Source organism: Gossypium hirsutum, chromosome A13 (assembly GCF_007990345.1).
Source record: "Gossypium hirsutum isolate 1008001.06 chromosome A13, Gossypium_hirsutum_v2.1, whole genome shotgun sequence".
Classification (NCBI taxonomy): domain Eukaryota; kingdom Viridiplantae; phylum Streptophyta; class Magnoliopsida; order Malvales; family Malvaceae; genus Gossypium; species Gossypium hirsutum.
Window position 1 is genome coordinate 17,449,671 of NC_053436.1, and position 15,142 is coordinate 17,464,812.

The window sequence follows — 15,142 nt, forward strand, 5'->3', positions numbered from 1 at the left end:
AAAATGGTTGGAAGCTCATTTAGAAGTAGAATAGATAAGACAAGTGTGTCAAATTTCAAAGCAGCTATGTATTACATTGAAGTAAAAATGAGCAAATGATTGTAAGTCCATTTAGAAGTAGAATAGATAAAACAAATGTGTCAAATTTCAGAGCAGCTATATATTACATTCAAGTAAATTACGTGTAAATTATGTTACATTGAGACTTTGAAAAAAAAGTACAAATTATTAATTGAAATGTAATATTAAACATTTAATCTAAGTATTTGTTAAGAATAAAATTTATTATAAAAAATAAATACATGAATATTATATTTTATTTAATAAGGGCAGATTCATAAATTATCTTTAGATTTCTAGGAAAGTATTTAGTGATTCAAAGGTGATAATTTAACTTTAATGTATTTTAATCAATATATTCTCATCTATATTAAACATTGTAAAATAACTTTATTGACAATTACATTAGACCTGTTCATGGGCCAGGCCTACTTGAAAAGTGGGAGTATATGGGTAAAAATATAGGCCCAAAAAATAGGCTTAGGCAAAAAAAAAATAAGGCCTATTTAAAAAACAGGTCACACCTCAGGTAAGGCCTTTTTGGTCCGGGCCTGGCCCAGCTCGACTCGAATGAGTTTTTTTTTGCTTTTTTTCTACTTTTTTTTGCTATTTTCTTATTTTTTCACTATTTTGCTGTCATTTCACTATTATGTTGCTACTATTATATTGTTATTATATAACTATTGTTTTGTTGTTTTGTTACTATTTTAGAGACATTTGCTTGTTAAGTTGCACCTATCTTAGTATTATTTAAGTACACATACTTTTTTAAAATTTATTTTTAATTTGTTGCGAAACATTTATTTTAATTGTATTTTTTATGTATTATATTTTTTTATAAAAATTTTATATAAAAAATAAAAAAAATTGATATAGGCTGAACTCGGCTTGGACAAAATGTTTAACCCATTTTTTAAATCGGGCCTAAAATTTTGATTGAACCCTGCCATTAGCACCTCTAAATTACATTCCTGGCAATCGGATTCCAAATGAGAAAACACCAAACACTACTTAAGTGAAAAGATTTTATAGAAGATTAAAATAAAACCTAAAAAATAGATTCTACTAAAAACTTTATTATTATAGTGAAATATTGTTATGGCATATGGCTGTTATAGAGAAGGGCTAAATTGTTATAGCGAAATATATATATATAACTTGTTCTACATTCTCAATATTTACCATCCGTCCATCATACAACATAAACACTAAGTTTGTGACTTCACATAACCTCCCAAAATCAAACTGTTTTGTTATTAACTGCTACTAGGGCATGTCCTTGCATTGTGCCCCTCCTTTCGGCATAACTTGCAGGTGTATATTCTACTTCCAGCGGTCAAAATGTCTCTCACCCCTATCACTTGAGGGCATGTGCGACGATTATGACCACTTTTGCGACAAACTTTGCAACGGTGACGCCTTCTACTTGACCTTCCTTCATTGCTCAACATTGACCTTGGACAAGTTCTTCTGTTATGGCCTTTTTCTCCGCATACTCGACACTTGAACCGCTTGTCTATTGAACTATCTCTAATTTCGGGGCAGTAGTGTCTTCTATGCCCTTCACGGCCACAATTTCTGCAGTAAAATTTGACTCCTGCATCACAAGAAGAAAGCCAACCTTAAAAGGGACTGCCTATACTGCCCCAGTTGATTGTAAGTATGATATATATAAACAGAAAACTTTTAATGGAAAATGTAAGCAACCTTTCATAGAAATGCTCCGCTTATGTCGGTTCTCTGGATCACTAAAAAAGTCTTTCAAAGCTTCAGAAACGCGCTTCCTTGCTGCAGCTGTTCCTTTTGCTTTCTGCATTTCATATAATATTACTACCAAAAAACATCACTTTGCTTCTAAGAAAAGAAAAGCACAAGTTCAAAAACTGGTATATGCTTCTTCTACAATTTCAAATATACCTTGATGGCAGCCACCCTTTGAGCTTGAAGCATAGGATCACGATGAATGATCTTCATTCTTTTACTAAATAGTCCTGTTTTGGCATTTAGACTCTGCAATCATCCAACTAAACAAAGAAGATTAAATTCATGAAAATGTACATCTTTCTCCAACTTCAAATATATATTCAGAAGAAAGCAATAAGCTGCTTTCAGATAAGTTCACCAAGGCACCTATATTGCCATCAAGCCCCACTAATGGCAGCTTGAAGAGGAAATCTCTTTAAAACAAATGAATGACTAAAACGAAGGCCTAAAATTGTCACAATAAGATGAAGCCAAGATGCAAGCCTCCAACTAACTTTTAGTGATCGGCTGATCTTCAATCCAACTTCAGGAGATGGTGATTGGTAAACGCGCTTTGATTTTTTCTTCACATCCAGTTTCAAATCTAGATTGTCTACCTCATCATCCTCTTTTACTCGGAGTGGAGAACTGGACAAGATTAGAGGAACATTTTTAGATAAGCACTCTCATGATCTTTAATACAAAAAGCCTCATACAGGTTTCATCTATACTGCAATTAACTTAACAACTTGACATTATATAAGATTCACCCTAAAAGGAAACCAAAGAGAATACACATGAGAAAATGCAGAAATGTGGATCAAGTAGAGAAAAATGACTTAAATGTTGAATAAAAGAGAAAGTAGAATAAGGAGATTACATTGAACGAGCTTTCTCCCATGGCTGCTCATCTATTGACTCTTCCCATATCACACGATCTCCCAAGCACTGACGGCAAGTCATTATACCCTGCCATTATGAGTTAGTGAATGGCTAGGATGGGTGCCATCAAGTACTTAATAATAATAATAATATTAATAATAATAATGATAATGATAACATGTCATGTTCCTATGTCCATTGAAGAATGCAAACATGTACCTTTCCATTACATTGGGAACAATCTGATCTTGATCTTTCGATACCGCACTCGGAACATGGAGTATAACCTCTCCCCCTGCAACTTGGACAAGGAAGCTCTCTGATGTATTGTCCATTGGGACCGAACCAGGATCTTGGTTTTGGAAGGGCACTGCTGAAGTGAAATCAATTCAGTAGTAAATTACTAGAGATGTCAGTTCAATCTAACATGCACAGGTCAGCTGAAATGTGAAAGCAGCAAAATGTTAAAAGTTTTTTTTTTTTAACAACATATATTGGGAATTCAGGAGGGAGCTGCCATTTGAGCAATAGTTCCAAAAAAACATACTCAACCTACTCACCATTGTAAAGCAGAATAATGAGCATGTAAAAGCTACAATTGACAACATACTAAATCAAGATTCTCAAAGAAAATCAAAAGAAGCAATGCATGTAGACTGAAAGCATTAGAGCAGGCAGGAGTGCTAAAAACCTTGGTTTTGGAACAGGCGAGAGTCCAAATAGCTCCTCTGAAGGATCATAACCCAACTGTGTCTGCCACCCACAGAGGAAAAACATAACATTAAAAAAAGAAGAAGGAAAAAAAACCAAAAAGAGCAACCCCGTAGAAAAAAGAAGAAGAGAGTACTTGGCTTTGTTTAGGCAGAGGAACTGAATCATTATTGTAGGAAGATGAAGATGAAGATGATGAAAAGACACAAGGTTTGAGGCTAATCTTTGGGTTGGAGTTGAGAATAACCAAGAAACTCCATTGAGGAAGGAGAGGTCGAAAGAAGGGAGAAAGTGAAGACATTTCCATATGTAAAAGTTGATTCGAGAGAGAGTATGAATACCAAAAAGATGATGAAATAAAGTTATCAAGTTAAAATGGGCTTCCCAACTTAGAAGTGATGTTGATGGAGACCATGTGGTTGGCTAAATGAGACGATGTGTGGCGCAGGATAAGCCTCTACTCCCGACCCGACAACACTTTATATGTATGTTTTAAAACAAATTTAGACACTTAGTCAGGTTAAGTTTTTATTTTGGTTTTATAAAAATATTATAATTATTTAAAAATATTTAAATAACTGAATTATTTAATAAATTTTAAATAGGTTATTGAATTGTTAATTTTTTTTTGAAAAAAATTATATCAGTAAATTTTAAGAGATGATTCAACTATTAGTACTTCATCAACGAATAAAAAATATATATTAAGTTTAAGTTAATTTAATGGTCAGTATAGAAAATAAAAAAAAAAGTTCAATAAATTTTAATTTGCTAATTCATAATTTCCAAAACTGTTTCATGAAATAAAAAAAGTCATGTAAGATCGATTTTAACATTCCAGTTACTTAAATGAAAATTTTCAATAATTTAATGATTAAATTATAACTATTTTTAATTAAGTAACCAAAATAAAAATTTAAATATAATTTAGTGATTAATAGAGTAATTTACTTTTTCGAAAAAAAATAAGGAGAAAATTTTTTTTCTAAAGCAAGAACTTGTAAGAACCTCACATCCTAGGACATTTCAATTAAGTTATTTTCAAGTAAGTTTTAGAATTGATTAAAATTAATCCCATATGTTTATCTTTTAAGATTTAAACTTAAATTCTCACAAAACTTAAATTTAAAATCTCAAAACAAATCAAATTTTTTATCATTTAAAAAAATTCTTTTGATAAAATCCGCAAAAGAAAACTAAGTTTTAGAATTGATTAAAATTAATTCCATATATTTATCTTTTAAGATTTAAACCTAAATTCTCACAAAACTTAAATTTAAAATCTCAAAACAAATCAAATTTTTTATCATTTGAAAAGAATTCTTTTGATAAAATACGCAAAATAAAACTTCAACTCTTATCTTCTCCCCCACTCACCCCCAAACCTTAACAGAAAATATTAAATCAAATATAGGTGGGAAGAGAGAGAACCAAAGAAAGAAAATACCCAAAAGAAAAGAATGCTGCAACTTCAACTCTTATCTTCTCCCCCACTCACTCCCCAAACCGTAAACCTCAACTCCATCTCTAACCCCAAGCTTTTCCCATCTTTCTCTTCACTCAACTCCTCCCAAACCCGTTCCTTTAAATTTAATCCCCTCTCTAAACCCTCCAAGTTTTCTCTCAAATGCCGCCAATCTGAATACTTCGATCAGAAACAGAGGTTTAATGACTCTTCTTCTTCTTCTTCGCCATCATCCTTAGGTAAAGCTAAAGCCTTGTGTTTGTAGCTTTTTTTATCAGTGTTTTCTTTTCAAGTGTTGAAAGTGTTTTATTTGACAGCAGGGTTGCCGGCTAGGTTTTATGTAGGTCATTCCATTTACAAAGGGAAGGCTGCTCTGACTGTGGAGCCAAGGGCACCTGAGTTTGTGCCTTTAGATGTACGTTTCATTCATAGTTTCCTCTTCTTTTTTTTTAAGTTCATTTTGCAAATTTGATGGTCTTTCTTTGTTTTGTACGCTCATTTTCTTTGGATGTGTTTTATCTACAGTCTGGGGCATTTAAAATATCCAGGGAAGGTTTTGTGCTGCTACAGTTTGCACCTGCAGCTGGTGTTAGACAATATGATTGGAGTAGGAAGCAGGTGATCTTATGCTAACTAAGCTTTTGGTTTAATGCTTTTTTAAAAAAGAAACTAACTAAGCATTTAACATTTTAGATAATGGTGTTTCTAATATTTGGAGAAATGCATGGTTCGAATATTAAGATAGAACAAAGAAATCTTTGTTCCGAAATCTTGTTAAAAAGACTTCATTGATTTGCATGTATGTGGACATTCATAATTTTGGTCTCCGCATTCTGTGTTTACTGTAGATCAAATGTAAAATCTTTGTTGTGAAGGATGAATACGTTCTAGAGACATGATATACATCCATTGCTGGCTTGCTTCTCTCCAGGTGTTCTCATTATCAGTTACTGAAATTGGAACTCTGATTAGCCTTGGCATGAGGGAATCGTGTGAATTTTTCCATGATCCTTTTAAAGGAAAAAGGTACTATCCTTCCCTTTCTTCCACTCACCCTCAAACACCCCTTTGTGTATTGAATACTAGAGTTGCTAATTGAACTCTCCCTCTTGCATTATGTTTGTGCTGGCAATTGCTTAAATATTTTATCCCTGCAATGAGGCCTTGGCTTAATGGCAAGATTGAGGCTTTAGAAACTTTGAGATTATAGGTTCGAGTCCCAACTTGCGTAAATGGGTGGGTTCTCTTCCTGATTTATTTCGGTTAATTGGTTACCTAGTTAGTCAGTTCAGTGCTTATAATGTTTGATTATGATTGGATCTGTTGATATAGTTGTAATTTCATGTGTATATATAAATAGGGGTGAGCAAAATTCGATTCAAAAAAATCGAAAAAAATTCAAATTTCGAGTTAATCGAATCGAGTTATTCGAGTCAACTTGAATAAGAAATTTCGGATTTCGAGTTCGAGTCGAGTTGAATTTTTACAATTTGAATAACTCGAATAATTCAAATAACAGATTAGTATAAATACTTTTTTGTGTCCCTATCAATTTTGAAAATGAGCAAATTAGTCTCTTTTAACAAAAATTACAAAAAAAATCAAAATAATTTTCAAAAATTGAAAATAATTTTTAAAATTCAAAATATTTATAAAAATTCTAAAATTTGTATTTTTAAAAAAATTATAATTTTTAAAAAAAATCTAAAAAATATATAAAAAAGTTGAAAATTTTGAAAATTTTATAAAATAATAATTTTAGAATCTAAATAAGTGATTAATGATTCAAGTTTATCATACTAAAATATCTTATTATTATTATTATTATTATTATTATTATGCTTTTAAAAAGTTTTCAAATATATATGGTTTCAAATTTATGTGTTCTAATATGGAAATAGTTATATTGTAACAAGATTTTAATTTTACATTATTAATTTTTCTATTTTAACTAGAACAATTTCACTCGATTTGACCAAATGCTCACACTTTATTCAAGTTATTCGAAAATCCAAATAAGAAAAGACAAAACTACATTGTTTTGATAGATGTTTACCTTATCTAAAGTTAAAAAGTCAAAATTATCAAGTTAAAAGGTAAAATTACGTTGTTTTGATAAATGTTTACCTAGTAGTCTTATTTTCCTTCCCGAATCGCCCGACTTTCCCTTTTTCCTTTACTCAAAATTAATTTAAAAGCTTGTACTTTGTCTACTAGTTAAATAATTGGTCCATGTAAATACAACATTAAGTATAAATAATAAGATTCATTAACTCAACTTGACTCGACTCGAAATTTTTTGGCTCAATTCGACTCGATTAAAAAAAAAATTATAATTGAGTTTGTTTGCTAAAATAGGATTCGTCAACTCGATTAAGTCGAAATTTTTTGACTCGATTCGACTCGACTCGATCAAATACTCACCCGTATATATAAACACATATCTCCCCTCCCATTTCAGTTTTGTGGTTTCTCATATGTTCATATGCGATACGAAAGTAGATGTTTATTGAGGGTCTAAGGCAAGAAATATAAATATTTATGATAAGAAGATTTTTCTTCAATAGAGGAGGAATCTTTCCATGTGCAGGATGTTATGTTGGTTTTATGAAGCAACGCCTTGAGTAAAATCAGATTTTCTTTCTGAATGGACTAGAAGCCTAGAAATGCTTATAACTTGTTATTTCTGTTAATCATGAAAATGCTTAACATTTGGATGGAGCAAGCAAGAACCACACATTTATTCGTAACTGCTAGTGACATGCTTATAAAGCTTTTTACTTCATGTACTTCTCGACAGTACAATTAGTTTAAATTTTTATAATGAAGTATATTTTGCAGTTGACTGTCATATGTAAATGTTGAAAAAAGGAAAAAAAAAAAAAAAAAGAAGGCAAAGTTGTGACTATTGTTTTTAATTGAGATGAATTCTAATGACATTGTAGTATTTTCCAGTGATGAAGGAAAGGTTAGGAAGGTGTTGAAGGTAGAGCCACTCCCGGATGGGTCTGGTCACTTTTTTAATCTTGGTAATGCTCAACTCTGTTGAATCCTTTCCAGGAACTAAGAATATTATTTGCTTTGGTGATGCCATAACATCTAATTTTAATGCAGCACCATTAATAATTTTCCTAGTTCCATGTCTAATGATAATTTTTCAAGTTCATTTACACATCACTTGTAAATCATTTTCGATTTGATGCATTTATCACTGTAGCCCTCGTAAAATGTGCATATTTAATTTTTTTTTTTTGGTATAGAGATGATTCATTGTCCTATAATGCTAATTATGTGTTAGAGGATGCCGTTGTCGGTGGATCAAACTCACGTTGATGTGATATCTTCTAACCAAAACTCCTTTAATCAAAGTTCGAATGGGAATGATGGGCACATATTTATGCACCTCCGACCCCCATTTTTTCTCTCATTTCTTGTCAAGCTATGTGTGATCATAATCGACGTGTGACAGATTGAGACCTAACATTTCTAATGACTTTTTGTTGAAGGTGTTCAAAACAAACTTCTAAATGTGGACGAAAATGTTTATATCCCCATTACACGGGGAGAGTTCACTGTCCTCAAATCTGCATTCAGCGTATGATAATCCTCTCCTTTTGTTCTGATTTTCATTTTGGACTTCCTGTCTATGGACTATGGTTTTAGGATGTATCCAAAAATTGCTGTCGTAACAAGTACTAAGACGTATAGTTGAGGGGTGGGGGATTGAATTGTCTTTTCTTTTATCTTCTGCAAATTGTTCAACAAATACTATTTGCACAACAGCATACATAGGGTGACGATTGAAAATGTTAATTTCTTATATGCTTTGAGAATATTTTTTGTGTATGGTCTATAGATGTTAGCATAACATTAACCATATCCTAATTCACTTGGAATTTTTGGTTTGCCCATCTCTGCAGTTCATTTTGCCATATCTTTTAGGTTGGCACGCCTTTGCCAATTCAACCAAACCGGATGATACAAGTCGTGCGAATAATGCCAATCCGAGATATGGAGGAGACTACGAATGGAGTAGGTAGTTCAAAATTTTGTCATAGTATGAGGAGGTTTCTAATTTTCGTTATGCTTTCCAAAATATTCTGAATTTTAGCTTAGATTAGATAAAATTATCTCTGCCTCGTGTTTTGAAGCGATGTAGATTGCTCTCTTGGCTATCGCATCATATGGTATTATAATCTGTCCGGACTCAGAGAGTAAATATCGGATATTGTGATGTCAGCTGTATCAATTAGGTTTTACAATTTAGACACACCATTCATTGATCATGTACGAGGCTCTCTAGTGAATGGTTTAAGCCGATGTAATGGTCATATATTGCACGCCCCTTATTCTTTCTTTTTTAATAGACGGCAAATAAAAAAAGGGAAATATATGCTGCAAACTACATGTTTTAAAACCATGAATACACGATAAGGGTAACGTGATCAACTACCTATAGGTATCAAAATACAAAAGGGTATCTGCAAACTGAAATGTGTAAATATATTTGCCTCCGAAGATTTATGTTCTCATTGAAGGCCTCCACCACTTTTTGTCCACAGCATAACGCCAAGTTTTCACTCTCGTAATTTATGAGGTGGATTCTGTTATTTATAGGCATAGGTAACTTCTATCAACTGCCACACTGCGAAATGATAGCAATGAATTTAACACAATGCTATCAACACCTAGCTGAAACGCTCCTGCAAAATATCATAATCTCCATCATTGCTTGACAGCCGCAAAATATTACTTTACTTTTCGTACTTAATACCCCAAAAACGAACATAAATTCAGTACATGGTAGAAAAGAAATGTGAGAAAAAAAGACGAGACATCGTCATTTTCTATCTTGATAGATAAAACAACTTAAAATGATAAGAGAGAATGAGATACTAAGTTTGTTCAAAATTATGCATTTTTCAATAATTTTATTTTCTTTTCATTTATCAACTCTACTGAACGATGAAACAAATTATTATTTCTTTCAATTTTTCTATCTTTTCTACCAAAGATAATATCAAAGAAGCCTTGAAGTGCCACAATGACATAACCCAATATGATAAAAACATTGTCCTCCAAAAAATTTTTCTACTGGGCACACTAAAGTTTAACTTACGTGAACTGAGCATTAGGGTTTTAAAAAGAATCAAACCTTTGCAGGCTTCTTGGCTCTTCATCCAAATTATCAAAGCCATCTTTCACAAAACCATCTCTTCCTGAATCATTCATATTTCCAGATGAAATATCTGCAACATCTTTCAGACCCTGAAATAAACATGTCAACATTACTATTTAGACATTAAATCAACAAATGAAAATTTACAGCTCATTCAATTAACTTGTGTATCATCCATAAAACTTTGGGCTACCACATTCAACTAATATCGATACCTGTGTCAAAGCACACTTCATTTGAGCACAACAAATTTATGTAATGGCAAATGTGCATGAGTATTTTCCTACAGAGAGCGATTTTTGAACTTTTTCTACACATTCAGAAAGATACCTTCAGAGCTGGAGTTCCTGATGCAAGTAAAGCACGAGATTTCCCAGAAAGTTTAAGTTGCTCCTGCAAGCAAATGGCAAATCAGACAATTAGATTATAGTCGTAAAATGATTTACAGATGGAATTATTGAAGTCATACTCGAGTGCAGAAACACGTATCATATTATCTTTCAGAAACTAGTAGGGATTACCACAGGTTAAAAAGAAGAAAAGATCCAAAATACATAGACTAATGGAAATTATAATGACAAATTCCAACCCACTCATTATTTTTCATTTTTCCCTGTTAAATATGGTCAAGTACGACAGAACGAATAATATCATATTTTCTTTCTTTCCACTGATACAAACCTGCAGAGCTTCAGGCATGTTTGCTTTCTTTCCACCAACCATATTACAAAGGTACCACACACCAGCATTAGCAAGATCCTGCCACAAAAAAGATCCAATATTAAAAAATAGTATTAAGAATTACAACTACACTTGGTGTATTTTCCTACCGGAATTACACATTTAACTTCAGTGTTGCAAAGTACAAAAAAAGGTAAAAACTAACTACCTGCTTGTATTCCAATGAACCAATTTTGCCATCCTGCAAGGGTGAAAATTTGAAAAAAAAAAAAATTAGTACAGAAGCAAAACAATTCAACTAAAAGTATATGAACATATAGACTTTCAAGTCTTGTTGAGAATTTTTGATTTGATTGCATTGAATAGCATATCTTAAGATATGACAGCTGATTTTTAGATATACTAATTAGAGATTTTCCTTCCTTAATTGATTCAATGCTTCATGTATATATAGTTGTACATATTTCTAAGAAATACAGACTTTTGAGAGAGTTTTTCCTCAATACATGAGAGTATTTATATCTAATTTCATCAAGTCTTATCAATATGCAATTCCTGTATGAGATTTTAATTTGAACTTCCAAAGAAGAGGAGAATAGAGACATGAAAAGAAAGAACCAGAGATTCTCCTCTTCTGTCTTACTAGAGGAACCAGTTGACTTCATTAACAAGTTTAACATCTACAGAAGTGGGGGAGAAACTGAAAGAGGGAAAGAAGAGAACCACCACTACACCACCAATTAACAACCACTTCTCAACAAGTGCAACAATTATTAGAGGGAAAAAAGGAAAGAATTCTCACCAAACCAGATATCATTCTCTGCAGTGCATCCAAATCATATTCAATGTTAGACAGATTCATATGAGCCTCTTCTACCTGCTCCACAAATATGAGCACCATTAGTGATGGTAAAACAATAATTCACTTGATATATTGGTGCATTACAACCCCAAAACCAAGTTCATTAGTGCAAAGCTTAGAATCAAAGCGCAACAAAAAGCATCATAACCTTGATATTCTAACATCAAAGTTCAAATGTTTCAAAAAATTTTGGACCTACATATTATCTTTGACATCATAGCCAGATTATCTCCGAAGTTAGAAGCATTTGAAACAATAATGTGTAAGTTGTAACCAGTTGCACTCTTTTAACTCCACACTTAAAGCTAAAAACATAAAAATGCAAGAAGAGGAAATGAAGATAGATGATGGGGAAGTGGGCCTTATTCTGACTTCAAAGATGGATAAACATGCGCACATACACTTGTTTGAATGCTCTTCGAGATTTCCTTCTGTGTTTCCATTTTATCATCCAGGTTCTGAATGCGTTGAGTCAAATGCTTCTTCGCAGCCTGCCAATGTAGGATTTATGAACTAATCAGAGGCTCTATGAACATCTCATAGCATGCCATTTTAATATAAAAGCTGATTTCAAAACTGATTAGGAAAACACATGTCGGAAGATGTATATTCATTAAGAAAACTTGAACACTAAAACAAGTGTAAACAAGCACAAAAACCCTCACTATATTAATCTGCGGTAAGATTTCCAACAAAATATTTCATCAAATAATAACTTCAGTGAAGTTGAACAAAAAAGGAAGAATACACACTGGAGGAGTAAGTACAAAAGGAATCTTCTGCTTTTGGAAAGACTATAACCAAAGTTCTTTGGTTTCTACTCGATCTCACTGTATATGGAATTAATTAAAAGGCAATTTTCCATTAACATGAATCACCATTACTTTGACTGGCCAAATCCTCTTTTAGTAAAATAAATAAATTCCATGGCAAATGATACATTTTTACAGAAAAATGCTTCAGTGAAGCATTTAACCCTAAAACATGATAGAAAATGCAACGTAGAGAGCATAAACTTACAGAGAGAGCATCTGAGACAGAATCCAGATGTTTTGTTAAGTTCTCCACAGCCATCGCCATATTGTGTTTTGTGACCCAGAAAAGATCAGAGAACGAAATACCCTAGTAATTAGAAAAGGAAAGAAAAAAAAATATGTTAGTCAAATTACAAAGCAGACAGAATGAATGAAGAGTAATAGAGCTAATTGTAGAAGTTAATATCAATATATAAAAGTATCGATTTTGTTGAATAATGCAGATGCAAATAATCAAAAGTGACAGGGCAAGCATTGGGGGATTTTATTTTGTATAAGACAAGATAACTAATTCTACGTAGCCACAGAATAGAAACCATATTAATAAATAAAGAAACATTGACAAACAGGGCAGTCATCAGCGGATATATCTTGGATAAAAATGATAGTTAATTCTACTATGTAAAAAAGAAACCATATCAGTAATCAATTAAATCATGGCATACCTTCCACCACATGTAACCATAACCCAATGCCCCCAATGTTGCGGCTGGTACTACAAGAGAGGTTAACTTACCTGTCAAATCAAGAAAAAAGCAAACAACCAAAGCAAATCCACTTAGAAAATGCTTCATCTAATCCCGTTAATGCAATTATAAACTGGTTTCACATATATGCGCCTAAAAGAACTACTATTTAAGCAAATATAATCAAGAAAATACCGCCAGAATCCCCATTCAGAACAGTTATCTGCCGTGCTGATGCCAGTTGCCTGATCTCCGTTGACAAACGACGCACCTACAAATTAATCAAAAAAGATCAATATTACAACCAAAAGATTTAAACTTTGAGCTCTATTTCCTCATTTACCTGAGCTAGAAGTGCATCTGAATCATCAGCTTGCTCCCCCGATTTTTCGAGTCCCTTCACCAGCGACTGCCAAATCAGGAAAAAAGGAGTTCAAAGCTAAAATTAGTAGACGAAAAAGAATGAAAAGTTGAAACCTAGTCAATCAACACAAAATCCAAAGGAAAAATATTTGAATCATAGGGCAGGGAGAAACTAGCAAATCAAAACAAACAAAACAATCAAAACTAACCTGCAATTCGCCTAATATGTCCGATAATTTACCGTTTTTCAGGAGGACAGTACCCGTATAACCTGAAAGCGAAATTAGCAAGTTGAAGTCAAAATTAAAACAGTAAGAAAAATAAAAAAGAAGAATTGAAGTAAGAAATTCAGTTGGAAAGGTACCGGCGCCGGCTAAGATCAAGATCTTCGACAAACCTACTCCGGTTTGCATAGCCATGACAGTGTTTTCGATAGCTTGCCAAAGAGAATTTGGCTGTGGTTATGGCTGAAACTGAGAAAAGCTTTGGGGGATTGAGTTTAAAGTTCACGATTGCTTAGCTGACAGCGGATATAAAACATACATTCATACATACATAAAGTTTCGTCTTGTTCCGAATATTTGAAATGCCGTTGTTTCCGGTCGCTACTGCCTTTATATGAGGATTGAGGAGGAAGTAAAACTGCGTCGTCTAGATTAAATAATACAGTGTTGGGTCTTGTTTTGGGCTGAGCTTTTAGTCTAAATCAAATCCACGAGACTCCTTTAATAAATATTCATATTAAGAGTTCTTTCAATCCGTTGTCCAAAGTTTAAATCCAAGATATAAAAATTTAAACATTACGGGTTAACTTTTTTGTAGATTTTTTTTATTAGTGTTAGTAATATATTTCAAGTATTTCGAATTAGATAATGAATTAAAAAGAAATAAATGAAAAAATCAATTCACTTGACACAAAATAATTGTTTATTCGAAATTTCTTTAGACCCAAAAATGGGCAAAATCTGTTCAGTAGAAGTTTCAGAGTTACTTTCTTCTTATATGCATATGTATGTGTATATATATACTTGAAGGAAGACCAAGTCATCAGACCGTCCACAAAAATTGAAGCCTAAATACATTCCTTATGAACATCAATTTTGTGGATATTATAAGTTGCATACTATTTATTAGAGTGGTTCAAGGAGTAAAATGGGTCCGGCCAAGTTCATATAGTAAAAAAGAAAAAATTATTTATGCCTGACTTGATTTGATCCGTTTGATTCGAAAATTCTGTTTTATTGAAATATTCAAACATACTTTTATATTAGGTTTAATTATAAGTTTATACTTTATAAGAAATGAGAATTTTATATTACTATTGATTTTACTAAGTTAATCTCGTTGTTAGTTTTTGAAAAAAAAATTAGTAATTTGTAAACTTGAACAATTTACTTTTACTAATTTATTTTCTATAATTGAATGAATTGATAAAATTATATTTTTACTATTATAAAAATTACAATTTAATTTCGCTCTACTAATAATTTTTTTTGACTTCCCTCCAGCATGTACCTCCATGAAACCATAAAGTTAAGGGATGCAACAGTGGATGTGCTGTAGCATCCACTTCCACAAAAGTATTAGTGTCTAATCAATTAGGTCTCTCTTAGGAGCAAATACAAGGGACCAAGTAGGGCCTTGCCCCTACCCCAAAGAAAGGTGAAATTGTGTTTAAGTCCCTTTAAAAATTAT

At 32.4% G+C, this 15,142-nt stretch overlaps 3 protein-coding genes across 9 annotated transcripts; 1 reads left to right on the forward strand and 2 right to left on the reverse strand.

Annotated features, from left to right (window-relative positions):
* Positions 1-1,186: 1,186 nt before the first annotated feature.
* On the reverse strand, positions 1,187-3,847 carry LOC107894080 (zinc finger CCHC domain-containing protein 9). Of its 3 annotated transcripts, none has more exons than XM_016819290.2 (8): positions 3,533-3,847; positions 3,377-3,438; positions 2,905-3,055; positions 2,684-2,772; positions 2,319-2,451; positions 1,978-2,070; positions 1,768-1,870; positions 1,187-1,657 (listed from the first exon to the last, which is right to left on the reverse strand). In XM_016819290.2, the coding sequence occupies exons 1-8, from the start codon at positions 3,701-3,703 to the stop codon at positions 1,317-1,319; spliced, it is 1,143 nt and encodes a 380-aa protein (XP_016674779.2). In that variant the 5' UTR covers positions 3,704-3,847; the 3' UTR covers positions 1,187-1,316. The 3 variants fall into 3 exon arrangements, with proteins under 3 accessions (XP_016674779.2, XP_016674778.2, XP_040940929.1); XM_016819289.2 differs by having other exon boundaries at positions 2,905-3,058; XM_041084995.1 differs by having other exon boundaries at positions 2,684-2,751; positions 2,905-3,058; positions 3,533-3,840.
* An 857-nt stretch (positions 3,848-4,704) lies between these two features.
* Positions 4,705-9,194, forward strand: LOC107894079 (single-stranded DNA-binding protein WHY1, chloroplastic). 4 transcript variants are annotated; one of them, XM_016819286.2, is made up of 7 exons: positions 4,705-5,100; positions 5,182-5,276; positions 5,387-5,479; positions 5,793-5,887; positions 7,817-7,890; positions 8,368-8,456; positions 8,782-9,194. In XM_016819286.2, the coding sequence occupies exons 1-7, from the start codon at positions 4,857-4,859 to the stop codon at positions 8,899-8,901; spliced, it is 810 nt and encodes a 269-aa protein (XP_016674775.2). In that variant the 5' UTR covers positions 4,705-4,856; the 3' UTR covers positions 8,902-9,194. The 4 variants fall into 4 exon arrangements, with proteins under 4 accessions (XP_016674775.2, XP_016674776.2, XP_016674774.2 ...); XM_016819285.2 differs by having other exon boundaries at positions 4,729-5,100; positions 5,179-5,276; XM_016819287.2 differs by lacking the exon at positions 8,368-8,456 and having other exon boundaries at positions 4,714-5,100; positions 5,179-5,276.
* Positions 9,195-9,236: 42 nt separating this feature from the next.
* LOC107894077 (uncharacterized) lies at positions 9,237-14,379 on the reverse strand. 2 transcript variants are annotated; one of them, XM_041084996.1, is made up of 14 exons: positions 14,003-14,358; positions 13,812-13,930; positions 13,657-13,718; positions 13,428-13,493; positions 13,280-13,355; positions 13,064-13,134; positions 12,604-12,705; positions 11,985-12,074; positions 11,524-11,598; positions 10,930-10,962; positions 10,722-10,799; positions 10,371-10,433; positions 10,017-10,129; positions 9,237-9,564 (listed from the first exon to the last, which is right to left on the reverse strand). In XM_041084996.1, exons 2-14 carry the CDS (start codon positions 13,864-13,866, stop codon positions 9,543-9,545), a joined length of 906 nt encoding a protein of 301 aa, XP_040940930.1. In that variant the 5' UTR covers positions 13,867-13,930; positions 14,003-14,358; the 3' UTR covers positions 9,237-9,542. The 2 variants fall into 2 exon arrangements, with proteins under 2 accessions (XP_040940930.1, XP_016674773.2); XM_016819284.2 differs by lacking the exons at positions 9,237-9,564; positions 10,017-10,129 and adding an exon at positions 10,196-10,255 and having other exon boundaries at positions 13,812-14,379.
* Positions 14,380-15,142: the final 763 nt, after the last annotated feature.